Raw genomic sequence first — 19,774 nt, forward strand, 5'->3', positions numbered from 1 at the left:
CCATTATTTGCAGATTATATACTAAACAGGTGAACTGTTAACAACTTACTATGAAACTTGAGTAATTTTTCGGCTAACGCCAATACAATTGTTTATGCTTAAAAATAAATATATATAAAGATATCATGCTGTATATGATATTCCGTTCAATCAATTAAATTGTATCTATTGTTTTGATTACACATTGCATAGACAATAAGCATGCCAGATTAACAGCTTGCTGTTAGAGTGTGCTATCGGTAATATTACACATCTCTAGCAAACGTCCACTGTACTCATTCGTCTTATTCGATACCACGACCAAACTACTCTTTCGTTTTAGTTTTTCTGTTAACGCTTTTATTTATTTTTTTTTCGCTACGACTTTAAATAAGCTTTAATTATTTAATTTTAATGCTTAACGTGTACACACAACTGTGTTCGATTCAAAGTGCCTTATAAGCTGTTCGCAAACAGCTTGAAAATATAAAACAACAACCAACAAAACCCAATTGTGTAATTTACATGCAAATGTCGTTGGTACCTGCTGGCCAACAACAAAACCAACAACAGTTTAGTCAAAGCCAACAGCGCAGCAGCAGCCGCAGCAGCGTGTCTTAGTCTCATACACAACGGCACGGAAATGCCACTGAAATTCTTTAAAAAATGTCGACAATATAATGTGACGTCCAAAAATCTATTTGTTATAAATGTGCATCATTTGCTAGGTGAGCCAGCATGTGCGTGTGTGTGTGTGTGCGTGCCTATGCGTCTATGGGGGCGTATCAGCTTAACAGCAATAATAACAGCAATTGAAAGAAGAAGACTATCAATAACACAAGTGTTCAAGTTTTCAATTGCACGAGTCTATGAGTCGCCAACAAAAACAACAACACCACCAACAACAACAGCAGCAACGGCAACAAGATACGCAGCTGCCGCCAAGTTTTACACTTGTTGATTTATTTACTCATTTGCGCGTTTTTAATTGGAAACATATAATTGTTTGTTATTTTTTTATAAGGCCAACAACAACAATAAGATAAGCTGTGCCTTTATCGTGGCGAACGTTTACGGCTTTCGTTATGACCAGTTTTCGTTTCGGAATTCGCTTTTTGCCAAAAACACATCAGCGACAACAACAAATACAGCATTTTTTTCTCATTTCTTATATTTGACTTGTTGCGCCACTGTAAAGCCTTGTTAACAGGCGCCATCTGTTAACAGTTGGCAGCTACATAGCTTATGCTAAAATGACATTGGCCTAATGAGTTGCAGCTAATGTTGAGTAATATAAACGAATATAAAGTAAATTAAAGCTTTTTGCACTTAAGAGACGCCAACTGGTAACAGTTGCTTTAATAAATTACTGCTAATATTGAGACAAATAAATAAATGTATTTATCTGCAGGAAGCTAATTGCATTTATCAGCAGCATAATACCTGTAGCCCAGTGTCATTGTGCTCGTAACAGGCGCACACTGTTAATTAACAGAGCATCAAGAAATAGCCCAACGATTTCCGTCGACTGTGCTTTTGTGGCTCAATAAAGCGTAGAAGGCAATCAAAAAAAAAAAAAAAAACGATTAGACAACAAAAATATCTGTGTGTACATTAGCATATTTGCGCGTGCTGTGTTGCCAAGCGTTGTTGCTGTTGTGGTTGCTATTGTTGCTTTTGGGTTTTATCTGCGCACGTTTTTATCCACTGTTAACTAACACACCAATACTATATACATATTTATATATATATCTCTTTGACAGACGTCTCGAGCACAGTTGACTGCACCATCAGCTCGGAGAGCAAGGGTCAGGATTGCTTGGATAACGTATGCCAGCGGCTCTACATCCAGCAGCCCGAATTCTTCGGGCTACGCTATTTGGTCAAGGACAAGGAGGATGAATACAAATGGCTGGATCTGGAGCGTTCGCTCAGTCGCCAGCTGCTCAAATATGCGGCCGATAGTAAAATGTATCTGCGCGTGCGACACTATGTAACGACCGGCGTGAGGCATCTGAACGACGAGGCGACGCGCTTCTACTACTTTCTGCAGCTGAAGAGCGACATCTACGAGGGGCGCATTGCCTGCGACATACGCACGGCCATACTGTTGGCGCTCTACTGTCGCCAAGGCGAGTACGACAGCTATCAGAGCGACAAGCAGTCGAAGGACTATCTCAAGAAGTCTCTGGTGCTGCCGCGCAATATGCAGGGGCTGGCCAACGACGACAGCATGCTGGAGGGCTTGATCATGGAGGTGTTGCAGCAGCACGCGGGCATCGCCCATCTCAATCAAAGTCAGGCGGAGGAGATGTACATACAATGCTGCCAGCAGCTGGACGGCTATGGCGAGGAGCGTTTCGCAGCCAAGGATACGCTGGGCAACGACCTGTTGCTCGGGCTGGCCATCAATGGCATGGTCGTCAATGCGGACAACGGCAGGCAGTATTTCCCGTGGAAAGAGTTCCACACGGTGACCATTGACAAGCGCACCATTAAGATCGAGCAGAATAAGTTGGACGGCGATGGCAGCATTGTGGGCAGCTTCATCTTCAGCGAGGCGGATATTGCACGCTATTTCTGGAAGCTGTGCATCATGCAGCACAAGTTCTTCAAGCGTTACATTGACACGGACACGCCCTCCAGCCTGGGCAGCAGCGTGGGCGCCGACATGGAGAGCAATAATGGGAATACCTTGGGCGGCGACAGTGTGGGCTATGTGGAATATGATTACGTGGCTGCTGCGGAGCAGCAACAGCAGCAACAACAGCAGCAGCAACATCAACAGCAGCAACAACAGCAGCAGCAGCAGCAGCTGCAACAGCAGCAGCAGCAGCAGCAGCAACAACAACAGTTGCAACACCAACAGCAACAGCAGCTGCTCTCGTCGAACATTTCGCTAGCGGCCAGCCATAGTCACAGCCAGTTGCTGGGCCAAAGCAGCAGCTGCTTGGATCTGAGCAACAACAATTTGCACAGCAGCAACAGCATGCTGCACCACAACAACAACAACAACAACGGCGGCAGCAACACGGACACCCACGAACGTGAACGCCTGAAGGCCATGCTGCCAACCTATCGTCCCGCACCGGACTACGAGACTGCTGTACAGCTCAAATATCGCACGCCCTCCGCTGATTTGCACAACGTGGCGCTGGCGTTGGCTACGCCGGGCAATGCCGCTGCCTACTATGCCGGCTCGCAGCCGGATGTCCACAATGCAGCGGTTTACGGCGAGAATCTGCTGTTTGGCCATCATTTGACGGCGGCTCATCGCTATCCGGATGTGGCACAGCCGGCGGCTGCGTTGCATGCGCATCATCATCATCTGAACTTCTATCAGACGCAGCAGCAGCAGCAACAGCAGCAGCAGCCGCCGGCTACATACTTGGAGCTGTCGCAGCGGATGCATATGATGCGGCATAAGGCGCCGCCTCCCTATCCTGTGAATCGCTTGAGCTCCTCGTCCACGCCGGATTTGGCTGTGGCCACGCCACGGCCGCTGCAGGGTTATCGCAACTACGTGTCAGGCTCATCGCCCGATCTGGTGTCCAATCGCACTCTGCTCAATGGCGGCCAATTTGTGGCGTTGACCGCCGCCGGTGGGGTGCATGGCAATGTGCCCACCTCGTCGGGTGCCACCATGCTGCATCAGTATCCGTACATCAGCCATATGGGTCACTCGCAGCCGTATCTGCCGCCGCACGGCACGTTCGAGAACCTCAACATGATCGAGGAGCAGCCGTCCATAATGTCCCAGCTGCGCCAGTCGGCGATGAGTCAAGCCGCAGCCGCTGCAGCAGCTGTGCAGAGGTAAACAATTGTCAATTAGCCAGGAGCTATTAAACTAAATTAACATTGCCATTTGGTTTTGCAGCTCACCCACTTTGCCGCCCAGTGGCTATCGCAGCTCGGCACCGCCGCCTGCTAGTAGTCCGCAGCCAGTGGCTACGACGCCAACTCCGTTGCAGCGCAGCGGCATGAATGGTTCCATTGAGCCCATCTATGAGAATGTGCCACTGCCGCAACGAGCCAGCGGTGGCAGCAGCAGCGGCAATGCCAATGCAGATGCCATGCGTCAACGCGCCTCTTCCATACAGTCAGCGCCGCCGGGCGTGGCGCCTGTGCCGGCTGCACGGCATGCCAACACGAAATCCTCCGCCACCAGCAACAATAATGTGGTTACGGTGACTGTCAACGCACAGCCGGACGATGAGATTACCAGAAATATTAAGAAATACGCGGGCGCTGATCGTGCAGCCAGCACGGAGCTGCAGTTCTTGGAGCCGCAGGCGCCGCAACGGACGGCACGTGCCGCCAGCGCAGCGCCCGCAATTGGAGCGACAGCGCCGCCGCGCCAACACCGCTCGACGGCCAGCCTGAACAAGTCCACGGTGGATGTGATTTCGCCGGCGGGCGACTCGTTGCTGCAGCAGCAATTTAGTGCCATGAATCTGTCTGCCAATACGTCTGCGTCCACATCATCGATGTTCAACTCGACGCTGGACACCACCGGCTCGTCGTCGGCCAGCAAAGATGTGAAGCGTCGTCGACGTTGGAACATTTTGTCGCGCAGTAAAACGCCCGACAAACCAAAGTCCGCCACGCTGGGCCGCGAGAAGGCCAGCAGCTCGGCAGCGCAGCAAGCCAAGCTGGCAACGAAAATGAAATTAGCCCAGGATGATCTCAATCTCAATCCGCATCGTTGGTCGACAGGCGTTAGCAAGCCACAGCCCATATCGGGGCAGTATTCAAAGGATAAATTGGTAAGTATCGCTAGCTATACTTACTCAGCTATATTTCTTTGATATAAACTTATTCCTTCCCCCAGTGCCAGATTTTAAATGATAAACTACAGGACTCACAGCTCTTTATGGAGTTCGAACGCATACCGAAGAGACGCGAGCATCCGCAATACGCTTGTGCGTTGCTCGAAGAGAACAAGCTGAAGAATCATGATCCCAACTTTCTGCCATACGATGATAATCGCGTGCGTCTAACGCCATCGATGGATAATCGCCTTGGCTATGTGAATGCCTCATACATATCGGTAATATTTTCTTAAAGCCTAATCTCTTTCTTAACTTTAATTGCATACTTCTTTTCGCAGGCCACCGTTGGCACTAAGCAGCGTTTCTACATTGTCGCCCAATCACCCCAGGAGTCGCAAACAATGCGTATCTTCTGGCAATGCGTGTGGGAGGCAGATGTGTATTTGGTGGTGCAGCTAACGGAAGATATGAGCTATATACCGCTCAGCAGTCAACAGTATATGGAGTTTGGACATGTAACTAGCCAACAAATATATAGTCAAATGTACTCTAAACACGCATCTCGTACAGTTCCAGGTTTATCAGGAATTCTCACATACTACAGACCGTTGCACCACCAGCAAGCTGCGTCTGTATCATGTACCGTCGCGTCGCTATCGCTCTGTGTGGCATCTAAAATACGCCGATTGGGCGGAGCAGAATTGTCCACGTGATGTCAATCATTTCCTAGACTTTCTCGAGGAGCTCAATTCGGTTCGATTGGCCTCAACGGACGAGGTGCCACCGGGTCACAATACAAATCCCCCAGTGCTCATACACTGTCTGGAGGGAGGCGGCCGATCGGGTGTGACGCTGACAGCTGATCTACTGCTCTACACACTGGATCACAATGAGGTGGGAACTCTAGCTAAAATATATATAATCTATAGCATAGTGTATTCTAATTTAAATTTCAAATCCTGCAGGACTTGGACATACCGCGCGTCATAGGACAGCTGCGGCATCAGCGGGACAGCATTATACCATCGCTAGCGCAGTATAAGTTCATCTATAATCTGCTCATCACCTATCTGAAACGCACGCGTTTAATTTAAATGGAAGTGGAAGCGGAAGCGAACAGCATCTAATTCCCAACACTGGGCTCACCCTAGCTCTAAATAGTATTTCATATTTAAGCCTTTAACCTATGAGTAACGAGAGAAAGAGAAACGAACAACTTTTTGGTAACCACAAAGACTTGGTTTCATATACTTCATCAATTATCCTAAGTACCATACGACTGTTCTTCCAAATGCGGCAGCTATATACCACCACCACCATATACGATCATGATAATTGTGATCCTAAATTTGTATATTTAAGAGTTCGAGAATTTGTTACCAACATTTAAGCGCTCCACCCAATACAAAACGAATTTTGTGTTAATCATAGTGCTTAGGTTTAAAGCCAAATTATTTATACACATTTTTTAATAAACCAATTGATATGCATTACGCAACGCAAAGCAATAAAAAATTATACATTTTCAATTAAAAAATTCAGCATTTCGTTTCACTGAATAAAAACTGTATATATAAAAGAGAAAAAAGTTTGAGTTTAATTTTTGAAATACTGCATGTATTTTGTATTTTGTATGTTTCTTTTCCAAAGTAATTTGCAATATTTATACGCATTATATATACGAAACATATATAATATATAATGCACATGCATATTGAAGCTTAAATGAGCTACATAAAGTATTTAATTAAAATGATTTGTAAATATTTTATTTAACGGCCAAGCAGAGTTAATATTACATTTAAGTTTTCTTCTTTTGCGCAAATAGTTTTTTTTACTTTCTATCAGAGCTTGTTTTCATTTTTCTAAAGTTGGATAAATTTCAATGAAAAATCGTAAAAAAAATATAATGAAATTGTATATGAAAATCTTAATAAAATTTAACTATAATTCTTTTAATCGAATACTTGTAAAGTATATGAAAATCGTCTAAAATTTGAGAAAATCTTAACCAGTTTTCCTAGGATTGAAAATAATGAATAGATGTTTTAAGCACACTCAACTGAAGTTAGTTCTATCCAACTTTAGAATAAAGAAAGCATACAAATTCGATCTTAAAGCGCACTGATCATTTGAGATTTTTAATTTAATTATTATAAATTGAATTCGAGCGAAAAAGCACAAAAATTGTTTCATTTTACGTGTTAGCCATAAAAAGCAATATTCATTATCTTAACTTAAACATAAAAAGAGCACAAGTATACATTAAACATTTAGCAATTTTTTTTGAAATAGTTTTTCTTGTTTTGTTTTTTTTTTTTGTTTTCGTTCAGGCGAAACATAAATTGTTGGGCTAGACTTTGTTCAGGTTTGTATATAGGCAATGTATATATATATATTTATATAAATATATATGGAGATTTCTTGTATATAGTCGTATGTATATATATTTATATAGTGTATATCTATGTATATAACAGACAATCGTATATATATATACATACACACATGGAAAAATATTGGAGTCCTTAACGTGTGAGAGAAATATGTTTACAAAAAATTGTTAATATTATTATTATTATTATATTTGTTGATTTTTCAAGTCTCAGGTTTTAGTTTTCTTGTTCTTGTTTCTGGTTGGTTTCGATTTGCTTGTACTTTCATTTATCTTGTCTTCTCTTGTTTGTCTTTTCTTGTTCTTGGGATTTGTTTTTTACACTTTAAGTAAATTATAGTAAATACCACGCTTGAAAAATATTCGAAAAAATCTATCGGCTTACAAACTAAATATTTGGAATCGGAGCGAAGGTTTTTTCTTTTATCATTATTTTTGCATATGTATACGTATGTGTATGTATAGATAAAACTAACTTGTATGTATATATATATATGTATGAGCTAAGGTATACATAAATGGAATACAATAGATTGAGTCGGCCTCGTCCCCTTTTCATTATTATTATAATTATTGTTGTGCTGGGCAAAAAATTGTGTTTCTTTTTGCTTTGTTTTTAAATGCCGACTGAAAGTCTTCGAAAGAGTTTTTGATTGCAAATGTTTTGTTTTTGTTTTTGATTAGGTCTGCTGGATTGGTCTGCCTGCAGACGTTTCTTTTGATGCATGCGAGAAGGCAACAACTTTGTGGATGATTCCTATTCGAATTCCTTTTTGTTTTTTGTTTTTGAGGAAAATGTTTACAAAGAATTGTGCTAAATTAAAATTAATCGTAAGCCACTTAAAACATATAGAGCATAACTAAACTTTAGGCGCTTAATTTAAGAATACGTGACAATGGGATATCGAACATTAACGGGATAGAAAAAGTGTGTTCATGATAAGTGAGATACGCACATGTAAATGTGTGTGTGTGCGCACCCTTCTGTTTGTTGGGGCAACAGCTCGTCCACGGTTGAGCCATATTTGTATGTATGTATATGTGCATATGATGTATGTATGTATGTACGTATGTATGTGTTTTTGTTGCTGGTGACATGGAAACCACAACCATTTAACAAATTTTGGCATATATATATGCTGCAAGAAATAAAGAAATCATTAAATTAGTTTTATATTCTCTTTTAATTATTTTTCGGTACTCACAACTAATTAAATTAACATTTAGTAGTTAAAACAGCACAGTTTGATTTATTGATTCATTGGTGGCATGGGACATATGGTGCACTTGGTGCTATCCATAAAATTTGGCGGTCCACCTGGATGGGAACAATATTAAAGAGAATAATTAATAAATTAATCAATTCCAAATATATATTAAATGCAATTTAAAAACTATTATGAAATATTCTTAAACAGACCTCGAAAAAGAGAGCCAGCTTATATATTTAACAGACACTTAACATAACAAATAACATATTTAATTTTAACATTTTATACACTTGCAGTTATCTTAAATCCTATTAACTATAAATACTATTAATACAAAAAGTTGTATATAAAACTGAAAGCCTAGCTTTATGACATAACTCTCATTTTATCTTCTATATCTGCTATATATATACCTTAAACTATCACAATTACAAACTGCAGTGTGACATTCTAAATCGTTTGCCCCTTTTGCTCTTGCGCTGCATATGGTGGTTAGGTTATCGCTTCCACTGGCTGTTTTCAGTTGCAGCTGGACTTACCATGCATGTGGTTTAGGTGTCTGCTAGTCGCAGTGCTATGATGATGATTGTACAGGCTGCTGGTGTAGACCGGCGGTGGTGGTGGTGGCATGGCCAATTGCTGTTGGATTTGCTGCAGTTGCTGGTGGCTGCGCATATGTATATAGGGCGCTGGCGGTGCAGGAAGCTGTGGTGGCTGTATGGATACTGATTGTGGTTGCAATTGGGGTAGCTGTTGTTGTTGTTGTTGTAGTGTCGGTGGTGGTGGTGTAGGTGTGCTAGGTGGAGTGCTCGTGCTCTGACAGGGACTGTTCAAATTCCGTGTGACGGCATTGTTAGAAATTTGCTGCAGTAGGCGGCAATCGGCAGCCGTATAAACGGGCGGCGATGGTTCATTGTGTTGCTGTTGCTGTTGTTGCTGTTGGTATGCCAAGTGGTGTTGTTGATGGTGCGGCTGCTGCTGCTGTTGGGCGTAGGAGCCATGGCCGCTGTCACACGATGATACTGAACCTGTTGGGTGTTTGTTTGTGACAATGAAAGTAGAGTAAAAGTAGCGTAAAGTGTGTCACAGCACACGCCAGTGTGTGTGTGTTTGAGTGTTGTAAGTGTGTGTGTGTGTGTGTGTGTGTATGTATGTATAAAAAGCAGTGTAAGAGACCAACAACCAAATGCCAAAGCAGCGATAACCAACCACCATATATATATATGTATATAACAGCCAAATGCAAGCGAGGAGCGGGGTATATACTAAAGCACAACTAACTTTAGATATTATCTAAAGGCCAACTAAAATTAAGCTACAACTAGGCAATATTTGTAACTATAAGCTTAGTTTTTAGTAGGCAGTGTCTAAGCGTTTAGTGGGCGAAAGTCTGCATTGCCTTCTGTTCACTTACCGGAAGTCACGGACTTGCGCAGCGGTAAATCACGAAATGTCGTCACACTGCTGCTCTCCAGCGATAGATCCACCGAAGGCAACGGCGGTGGTGGGGCGGGCGTGTCCGAATGGGAACGCTCGTGTATCGCACGTGTGGGCATTATGTTGCCTGAAGCAAAAGAACAAACGAAACAGAATCAATACAAATACAAGAAATTTAAGTATACGTTTGATTGGGTTTGTACTCAACGAAGTATGTTTCTTAGCTAATTGGAATAGAATAATCGTTTAATTAGTTTAATGTTCCAACTATGTTAGCTCATAAAATTGGTATAGAGTGAGAATAAGGAATATTTAACTTCTTTAAAGTTCCTATCAAGGTATACCCATTCTTTCTGTAGAGCTATGTGATATGTTGAGTCGTATATTCGATTGCATCAGAACAGAATAACATGGTCTCTGGTATAATTCGAATATAGTTATTATATATCGAAAGTGCATTCATGCTTGTTGCTTTATAATAATAGTTCAAATCGATTTTTAAGCATCTAAGAAACATAATCTTGAAAAGCAGACAAGTTTTCATTGATCTGCAACAATGATCGATTGGCAGCTATAAGTTATTCCCATCTGTGCTATCTTGATAAGAACTATAAAACTGATATAACTTTTTATGAATTTTGCTGTCAAGCATAGCTAACCAATCAAACAATATTAGCTGATTTACAATAGAGACTTTAACTTTCATGCTTATAAAGAAAATAAGTAAGAGTGCTCTAGTCGGGAGTACTCGACTAGAATATGCCCTGAACTCATTCCTTGCCCACACATAGCAAATAACACATGTACAGCGATAGACTGACTGAGATGCATAAGGCGAGCTTAACTCATGTATAGTTGATGGAGTCTGCCACGCCTTCCATTAACCATTTGATAGAATTCAATATCTTTAAAACTAGTTGTTAGTTTGTGGTACATAAAATGTTAAGATATTTGTATCTACTTTCTTATATGTAAAAATATAACCAAACATAATCTCTATTATCTTCAAGATAAGATTTTTGTATTTCAATCTTATTTTCTTAAATTTCAACTAAATTTGGTTTAAAGTAGCAAGTCAACAGATTTTTCCTAGAACTACAGCTCTACCAACGACTTTCAATGTATAATCCAGCCATAAACCATGGAAGCATTCTAAGAATTCGCTAATCCGCTAAGTCTAGAGATAGAGATGCTGCTTACCTCCAGATGCCAAACGTCGGTGTGCACACGGACTGGGACTGGGCGTACATTGTGCATTGGCCACGCCCGCCGGAACAGCAGCAGCTGCCACAACGCTGCCTCCCGAGCCGGCCGGCGTGCTAAAGCCATGTGCGGCATGTAAATGATGCAGCGGCGGAATGACGCCAGGCAACGCTGAGTTATGCCTCGGCACGAACGGCTGATGTGGTCGTATTTTGGAGGACTCTGACAGCGAGAGCATTTTCTTGACTGCCTGCGGCGAGGCGGTGCCAAACTTGGGTCCATTGTTGTGCAGCTGCTGGCGACGCTGATGATCGCTGGTGGAGCTCGTCGAGCTGGTGGTAGAGAGCGTGGGCGAGCTGGGATGTCGCTTGCGCAGCGACAGCGATGAATTTGGCGCCGAACTGGAGCTGGTGTGCGAGTAGATGCTGAGCTGATCACCGCCGGCGTTGATGCTGCCGGTGCCAGTGTTGCCGGCGTTGATGCTGCCGCTGCCTGCGCTGCGATGCGAGCTGTTGCCATGTGATATGCTGCCCGAATAGGTGGAGCCGTGCGGCGGCTCACACTCCAGCGAAAGCTTGTGCAGCAAATCTTCATCGCTCAGTATTTTGAGACTATTCAAATAGGCTTTGACTCGACGCACCATTTGCGCCTCTTCGAACATTTTTTTGGGATTCGGTGCTGCGGTTGACTTCTTGCGTCGCTTGATCGTAGCCTGGCCGGCATTGGCAGCGATCACCGTGCCGGCAGCTGCATTGCTCTGCGAGGCAGACATTTGATTGAGCGAGAAGAGCGCATTGGAGGGCGTCTGCCCCTTCAGCTCCAATATGGCCAGCAAGTCGTACGGCGAACTGCACATGTGCGTCAACAGGCGCACCTCCTTCGAAAGCATGCGCAGTTTCTCAAAGTTAATCAGACCATCCACACGGGTGTCATTGCCCAGATGTATGAATGTCAAATCCTTTTTCACAATCGGATAGAATGGTATGATGGGATGCTGAGCGAGCAGCTCAGCCGATACAAGCTGCCTGTACTTGGACATATTGCGCGACGGATCCATCAGATCCTGTAGATCATTAAACAAACGCTGATACTTCGAGGGCAACTTTTCCCAGGTCAAGCGCAGGCGCGACACAGCGCCATGGCCCAGCCCAGATATGATGGCAAACATGGAGTTGAAATTGCGGCACTCCTTGCAGTGACGCGCAATCTTGATGAACTGCTTGACGATCTTCATGCGGCGCACGATATTGTGCTCGGCGCAGATTTCGCTGACTACCCAGAACATTTCGCGATTGACCAGCTCCGAGAACTTACTGAGCATGGGCACACCATATTTGGATTGCAGTTCGAACAGCTCATCGATATATTCCGTAGACTCGATTTGCCGGAAGTTCGCGAAATCCTGCAATGTTAGCTGTATGGCCAGCTCGTAGGCATTTAGTTGTAGAAAATATACGCCCGACTCACGCACCAGCTCCAAGGCCAGTTCGTCCGGCACGAGCGGCTCAGTGCTGTCATTGAGCTTGAGATAATAGCGTGCCGCAAAGCTGATGCGCTCCGCCAGATTTTGCAGCTGGTCGGGCAAACGACGCTGCTTCACCATGCCGCCCTCGCCGACGCTCACCTCACACAGCGAGAAATTGGAGCTGGGATCGTGTATGCCGAATTCTTGCAGCGTCAGCATGACCACCTCATGAGCCGTCGTCTCCTTATAGATGAGCACGTACTTGCATGTCTGATCCGACTTATAGACTTTGAGCACATGCTCCGGATAGTCAGGCGGCAGCATGGAGCTGCTCGTCAGTGTGCTGGCGGCGGAGGGACGATGTATATGAGCCTGCAAGTAGTTGACTTGCAGCGTGGCACACGACTCAATGTTGTTGTCATAGTTGAGACTGCTTAGATCCGGATTCGATTGCGATTGATACAGACGTCCGGCAGTGGTGGCAGTGCAGCCGCCATTCGTGGAATTGCAGCTGCTGCTGCCAGAACTGGCAGCCGATAGCTTTGCCTTCGATTGCGGCTCATTGAGCAGCGTATCGGAGCTATCATTGAGGCTGCCCACGTGCGGCTGTTGCTGCTGCTGCTTGAGTAGATTCATTTTGGCCAAGGCTTTCTGGAGTCGGCGCTTCGGCGCCAGCGTCATAAAGCCTCCTGGTTTGCTATCCTCTGCGCTGCACTTCTTAGCCGAATTCGAGTTGACGCTTTGCAGCAACTGTTGCATAAAATTGGCAGCCATGTTGCCGCTGCCGGCGCTCACTGGCGGCGTTTGAGGCGGCGCACAGTCTGGCTGATCGAGCAACATGTCTACGGAACTCAATCGCACCATATGCGCACGATTTGTTAGCTCTTCGGTGGTGCTGTCGCTGCGTCCATGCAGTTTGGCAATATCATTGGCGCAAATGCGACGCGGACTGCGCAAGCTCTTGAAGCTGCCATTGCCGCTGCTGCTGATGCCGCCGCCGCCCGCCGAGTTGCTGCCGCTGCCATGCTCCAGTGCTTGCATAATCTCCTTGAAGCCCAGCAAATTGCTTTTCACCTGAATGCTCAAATGCGTGGTGCCCGTTAGCAGCTCCAGTGCACGCTTGCTGGTCACATGATCCAGCGATTGGCCATTAACTTCATGTATTTGATCGCCACGCTTTAGGCCCACATCCTGAGCCTTTGATCCTGGCTCCACGTGCGATATGTAAATGCCAACCGAGGCATTGCCCGTTGCTGCGGCAACACCGCGCAGCTCATAGCCGCCGATAATTTGGAAATTTAGTGGTTCGTCGCGTGAGGAACGCGTTAAAATGCAGCTGCGCATGCGTGCTTTGGCGGCACACGCGATGTGCAGTAGGCGCAGCTGACTTAGCAGCTTTTTACTTTCCAGGCCAGCCTCAAAGATCTCCAGGAACTCCATCATCTCGTGGTCAGCCTCGAAGTCTGTAAAATGGTTATTCACCCACAGCAGCACGACACGCGTGACACGGTCTCGTAACTCTTGCGTTTTGTGCGTGTCCAGCTGCTCTAGATCGAACCAATGCAACAGCTTTTGAGTCACCTCTTGTGGATTATGTATGAATATGCGATGCGTTAGCAGAAAGTCTTCCACATACGTTGGATCTGTCATCGAGTTCTCCTCGACAAGCTGCTGCAACAGCCGCTCGGGTGTGCCTCTTATGACCACATGGCCACGTTTTGTATTCAAATTTGCTGTAGCCGCAGAGCCACTGCCCGTTGTAGTGGCGCTCTCTGCACCGCTGCCTCCAATCGATCGCAATTCGGTGACCATTACAATGCGTCCCTGTTCATCCTCATGCCGACGCGTATTCTCCTCGCCCTGATGCTGTATGCGATAGTAATCGGTTTGCGTAATGCACACAAATTGACAATCGTCGCATTTGGTGCGCATCACGCCGCGATGGTACAACTTGTCCATGGTGGGCAGAATGCCAAACGAATCGCCCATTTGCAGTTCCTCGCGTGTGCCGTTCGCATGCTCGATTTCGACGGCGCCATTGATTAGCACCGACCAGGAGTCAAGCTCCTCGCCGTCAGACATGACCACTGTGCCGGCCTTGTCCACCACGGCGAACACCATCACGGAGCAGAGGGCGCGTCGCACCGCTAGCGTTATATTTGTGAATGCCTTAAGGCCCTGCGTGAACTCCAGCAGTATTTCCACATCGTCCTCGCTGCGCTCCGATGGATCCTTCTCTAGACAATCACGTACGGCATCTCGGACATTAAGGCTCTACCGAGAGAGAGGCACAGGGAGAGAGAGAGGACAATAATTAAATATAGCTAGGATAAGTTTGTTTAAACTTGAAATTGCTTTCACAAGAATTTCCAGTTGTACTTTCTGTCTTGTTCGATATGACCAACTCACATCCATGCTTTCGGCAAGATCTTCCTCATCGGAGTCCACCACAGACTCAACGAGGCCGGAGAGATCAATCTCCTCGGCCTCCAACGATGATCCATAGACAGAGGCCATTGTATCGCTGCCGCTGTACGCTGAACTTGTGTCACTTGAATGCGAGCCACGATTGCATTTTTGATGCAATTCTGGTCGATTGATTGAGCCGGTGGTGCCGCTGCCAACAACCGTTGAGCTGGCTGTGCTAGTGGGTGGATACTGCACGCAAAGAGAAAGAGAGAGGAGAGAGAGGTGAGTAATTGGTCAAAAAGGAAGTTCTTAATGGGCATACAATGAGATATTAAAGATTCAAGTTGACACTCACATGATGTCTGATATGATGATATGGATCCATTAAGGGGCTGCTAATGCTGCTGCTGCTGCTGCTTCGGCTTCGGCTACTGCAGCTACGGCATGCCAATCAGTTGGATGATATGTCTGCTGAACTTTAGACTTTGCGATTAAGCTGCAACAAGCAAAACAAATTTAAATTAACTACGTTTACTTATTTCATATATATTTTGTAATCATTACTATTTGCTTTTTTTGTACTTTTCTTAAAGGTGGCTTCGCGCGCGATTGACAAAATAATCTTTTAATACAAATGCACTCGATTTTAAATTAGAAAGCAATTTAAAGCAGTGTCATTTATACATCAATCTAATCAGAAATCAGATTAGGCATCTCCATTTTTAAGATTAAATATGAAATTATTTATAAATACATATATTTAGAATTGATTTTTTTATATAACGAAAAGTTACTATTCAATTTCTGTTATCAGAAAAAAATAATTATTTGTTATTATAATATTTTAACAGCTTAAATGATAAGAAATATCAATTCTTGATTAAATACGAAAAACAAAAAACAAAATTAAAATCTACTTTTTATTTATAAATATTTTATTATTTGGCTGAATAACACAACGTTTTAGCTTAGATGATATTGAAATATTTTGAAAATGATAAAAAAATAAATTTTTGTATGCAAACATTAAGTTTGCTTTATATTTTGTAGAGCACTGTATTATAATGTGTCCAGACTTTAGCTAATTAAAATATTTAAAGCAAGTTAATATTAGTAATTATGATGACACAATATATTTGTTTAAAAATTTAAATTTAATTGAATAATGCCAAATTTTTAGCTCAAATAATTTAAGGAGAAAAAGTTAAAGCCAGTTTTTTATATACAAATATAGGCACTTATATGTACAAATATATGTATGTATATATGTATAATTATATTACTTTTTTATTTCTTTGCTCTTTCACATTTTTCGTAAAGCAAACTTTACCTAATTAAGCTGCAAAATATGAAATCTCTTTAATCTCTTGTAAAAAAAAGGAAAATAAAAAAACTTGCTGTGAGATTTTATTGGTCAATTTTGTTTGTTTGTTTGTTTTTTCTTTTTTGCTTTTGTTTCACTGGGCGCACAATTTGCGGTACATGCATACAAACATACTAACACACTTTCATTTTCAGCAGGCGCAACAACAACAACAGCAACAATGCTGCCAATAAATTAAGTCAACGTTGCGCGCCGACGACAACAAAACAAAAACACAAGAGATACAACATAAAACAAAAAAATTCTCATGCAATTGAGTCTGCGCTGCTAACGCAGACGCCGACGCCAACGTTGACAGCAACAGAGACTCTTAAAGCGTGTGGGTATATAAATGAATATATGCATGTATGTGTGCCAGCTTGATTGTTTTGTATGTGCATGTGTGTGTGTGTGGGGGGAGCGTAAAATAAAATAAAAACACGAAAATTGTAGGCGACGACTTCCGTTCGCTGGATAAGCGACTATTATAGCAAGAGCAGCAGCTTATTGCAAAATCAAAGTGTAATAAATAAACACTGTCTTACAAACACTCAAATCCATACATGCACATATACACGCAGGCAAATCTGGCGTTCCACACATACACTAAATATGGGCGTGTTTGTACAGTTCAATGATTTGATGTAGGCTGCCTTAAAAATTACATATATATATATTTATATGTATATATATATATATATATATACACATATATACATATATATATATATATATATATATATATATATATTTATAAGTATGTAACAATGCTCGTTGCACTTGCTAATTATACGCACTTTTTTATAGCTGCCGACACATACACACAAACACACGCACAGATAATTTTTTCCCTGGCTGTGCTGCTTTATCGGTGGCTTCTTTTTTGTTGCGTACGCTTTGCATAAAGAAATTTCAGCCAGCTCGCTCCCTGCGCATTGTTGGAATTTCACTCACACACACGCACACGTACACGGGCACACGCGCATAGTTTTTCAAGTAGAAAAGCTACTACGTTTATTTTAACAAAATTCAGTTTCTGGTTTTAAAATGATTTACACCATACCAGCAAGCACTATAATATTCCGTATTGCACTTTATTTAATATCTTTTGGGCTTGTAAATGCCATTTTAATTTAGAAAAAATGCACAATGGGTCTTGACGCGTCAGTGTTGCCCTAGTAGATAAATAACTAAATATATCAAGAGATTAGCTGTGGTGGCGACGCGATGTTGAGGTGAACAAGTTGGCAGTTCCGCAGCTAACAGAGTGAAGTATGCGTTAACAGTCTGTAGATGGCGCTTGCAATGTTAGCTCTGGCGCAATTTTTGAAATTTTGAAATGCACTTGGAGTCCGACCCCAGTGAACTCATCTATTTATATTAGCAAAAAAAAAAGGTTAACACACAAAGGAGAAAGAAAGTGTCCACAGTGTACAAACAAATTTTTATTGAAAGTAGTGAGTCCTTTGGGAGCACAAGTCCCATCTCCCGGTAATAGTTAAAAGGGAGCGAAAAGGGCCCAGGTTGTGTACCAATTTCAATAAGCCGCTTCGTCTTAATGTAAGGCAAGCGTCTTTAATGCATGTTTGCGCCATTATTGATGACCTAAGACAGCAACGCGGCTCAACCCCTCTAACCCCTGGATCTAGGCTAGGCCACATAAAAAACGCAACATGTTTCGTTTGCGGCTTTGCCTACGCGTGAAGGCAGGGGTCTCGGAATACATAGACACAAGGGTGTAAAACTAGCACATCGAATTGGCGAGGGGTGCCAGCCACGTGGCTAATACCACACACTCACACACATAAACGCAAACACAAACACAGCTAGATAGACGGGGTGAAGAAAATAATAAACATAAAAAGCAAATCCTTAAGGTGCAGTGGGCCAGTTTTATCCTTCTTTTTGCCTGATCTGCAGCCACAAGAAGTCAAGCAGGGTCACACCGAGTGTTGGGGAGGGTGTGTGGGTGGCTTGTTGCTGATGACTTCATGTCCCCAAGGTGTGCAGGCAGGCAATGCAACGGCTTTATACATTGCCCACTGACACCGTCTGCATTTTTATGGCTTGCACTGTAGTATTTGCCAGCTTTATAGGCTTTAAACACGTTAAATTTGAATTTTATGTATCTCAAGAGCTAGAAACACTCGTAAATAGTTAATTTATTGCAGAGTTTCGTTGATTTACTTTGTAATCGCTTTACTATTTTAAACTGCTTATCGATATACAATTGATCGATAAGTTTTGCATGTGCGGATCGCACTGTTATTGTTAACAGAGTCTGTAAAAGAACTAGTTTTATATTGGTTTTTTTCCTTCCAAAATATGGAAATAGGTGTTTACATTAAAATACGCATACATATGTATGTATGCATGTTTTAATAAGAATTACGCACATGCTCGGCTGCTTATCTGTTTAAAATGCTTTACGCATGTTGGCAATGGCCAGTGGAGCACCAGCAAAAATTGTTACTGCTGTTGCTCTGTTGCTTTTCCCCCTTTCGTGCGTTAGCCTTGAGGTTTTTGGGTTGTAGTTACTCTTGTTTTTGCTTTTCTAACCTAACGGAAATCTCTGAGCGCATTTGTTTTGCTGCCGGCAATGGCATTCATGCTGTTTGTTCTTTTCTTTTTTTTTTGCGTTTGCTTTGTTTTTCGTTTGCTTACAATAAAATCAAAGATTGCGTCTGGGATTTTGTTTTCGCAAGCCTTACAAAGAAAACCAACTCAAATAAGCGCAGCCACATCCCCGTGAGACGCCAGCAAAAGTGAGTTGAGAGCCCGAGAGCCAGCTTCAAATAATAACTTATTGATTTCGATTGCATAGGAAATGTTACTTTAAATTCAAGTGATGCAGCACTTGTGGACTCTTTCGCCACTTTTTTTTGGCTGCAGGCATTTTTTCCAATTAGGAGGCGAACTCGCCAAATCCCAATTTCGCAATTTTGGGTTGACACACACACACAAAGAACGACACGCATGGAGCAAAAACGAGCAATAACAATGTCCTCACACAGTCTACGAAGCTGGGCAACAAGAGGCGTAACAAAAATTAACCGCTACTTGCGTTTGGATTAGTGTGCATGCCCTGGAGATGAGTATTTATTGTACTGAATTTGCCGTTAAACACATTGCGCAGACACTTTTAGTTTCTTACGTTCATTTCTTTTGCTGTCTCTTTTGCTCTTTTCTTACAGTTTCCAATGTAAATCGAAGAATTTGTGGCTGCGACTGTGTCTGTGTGAATGCATGAAGTGTGAAATGAACAGGTACTCACAGATTTAAATATGTACATATGCATTTATTTGGATAGAATTCTAAAGGCGTCTATTAATTATTATTAAATAAAAGAGAGAAGTAGTTTAACTTTGTCTTGTAAGTCTAAATATTTTGTGAAAATTAAATATAAAATAATTACAACTAAATAAATATATTATTTAAATATTAAAAAATGTATCTAAATGTTGTATAAAATAAAAGAAAATGTTTATTTAAAAATATATATAAAAGAAATGAGCGCAAGCAAATAAAATAAATAAAGCT

At 42.7% G+C, this 19,774-nt stretch overlaps 2 protein-coding genes across 5 annotated transcripts; one reads left to right on the forward strand and one right to left on the reverse strand.

Annotated features, from left to right (window-relative positions):
• Window positions 1-269: 269 nt before the first annotated feature.
• LOC111602265 (tyrosine-protein phosphatase non-receptor type 21) lies at window positions 270-6,252 on the forward strand. The gene is made up of 7 exons (XM_023319260.2): window positions 270-707; window positions 1,743-3,792; window positions 3,857-4,745; window positions 4,811-5,029; window positions 5,090-5,266; window positions 5,322-5,645; window positions 5,717-6,252. The coding sequence occupies exons 1-7, from the start codon at window positions 623-625 to the stop codon at window positions 5,843-5,845; spliced, it is 3,873 nt and encodes a 1,290-aa protein (XP_023175028.2). The 5' UTR covers window positions 270-622; the 3' UTR covers window positions 5,846-6,252.
• A 1,000-nt stretch (window positions 6,253-7,252) lies between these two features.
• Window positions 7,253-17,407, reverse strand: LOC111602206 (rap guanine nucleotide exchange factor 2). Of its 4 annotated transcripts, none has more exons than XM_023319176.2 (8): window positions 17,298-17,407; window positions 15,227-15,367; window positions 14,872-15,120; window positions 10,995-14,736; window positions 9,772-9,921; window positions 8,897-9,385; window positions 8,352-8,464; window positions 7,253-8,285 (listed from the first exon to the last, which is right to left on the reverse strand). In XM_023319176.2, the coding sequence occupies exons 2-7, from the start codon at window positions 15,254-15,256 to the stop codon at window positions 8,397-8,399; spliced, it is 4,728 nt and encodes a 1,575-aa protein (XP_023174944.2). In that variant the 5' UTR covers window positions 15,257-15,367; window positions 17,298-17,407; the 3' UTR covers window positions 7,253-8,285; window positions 8,352-8,396. The 4 variants fall into 4 exon arrangements, with proteins under 4 accessions (XP_023174944.2, XP_023174946.2, XP_023174945.2 ...); XM_023319178.2 differs by lacking the exon at window positions 17,298-17,407 and adding an exon at window positions 17,056-17,291; XM_023319177.2 differs by lacking the exon at window positions 17,298-17,407 and adding an exon at window positions 17,032-17,291.
• Window positions 17,408-19,774: the final 2,367 nt, after the last annotated feature.

This window comes from Drosophila hydei, unplaced genomic scaffold, assembly GCF_003285905.1.
Source record: "Drosophila hydei strain 15085-1641.00,03,60 unplaced genomic scaffold, DhydRS2 tig00000149-arrow-pilon, whole genome shotgun sequence".
NCBI lineage: Eukaryota > Metazoa > Arthropoda > Insecta > Diptera > Drosophilidae > Drosophila > Drosophila hydei.

Excerpts from the sequence above, each read along its gene's own strand:
- LOC111602265 (XM_023319260.2), top strand. The coding sequence starts at position 623 with ATGCCACTGAAATTCTTTAAAAAATGTCGACAATATAATGTGACGTCC. Across the intron at positions 5,030-5,089 it reads TGAATGCCTCATACATATCG|GCCACCGTTGGCACTAAGCA; the intron begins GTAATATTTTCT and ends TTCTTTTCGCAG. Across the intron at positions 5,267-5,321 it reads AGTATATGGAGTTTGGACAT|TTCCAGGTTTATCAGGAATT; the intron begins GTAACTAGCCAA and ends CATCTCGTACAG.
- LOC111602206 (XM_023319176.2), bottom strand. The coding sequence starts at position 15,256 with ATGGATCCATATCATCATATCAGACATCAT. Across the intron at positions 15,121-15,226 it reads ATCATCATATCAGACATCAT|TATCCACCCACTAGCACAGC; the intron begins GTGAGTGTCAAC and ends CTTTGCGTGCAG. Across the intron at positions 9,922-10,994 it reads CCGACGTTTGGCATCTGGAG|GCAACATAATGCCCACACGT; the intron begins GTAAGCAGCATC and ends CTTTTGCTTCAG.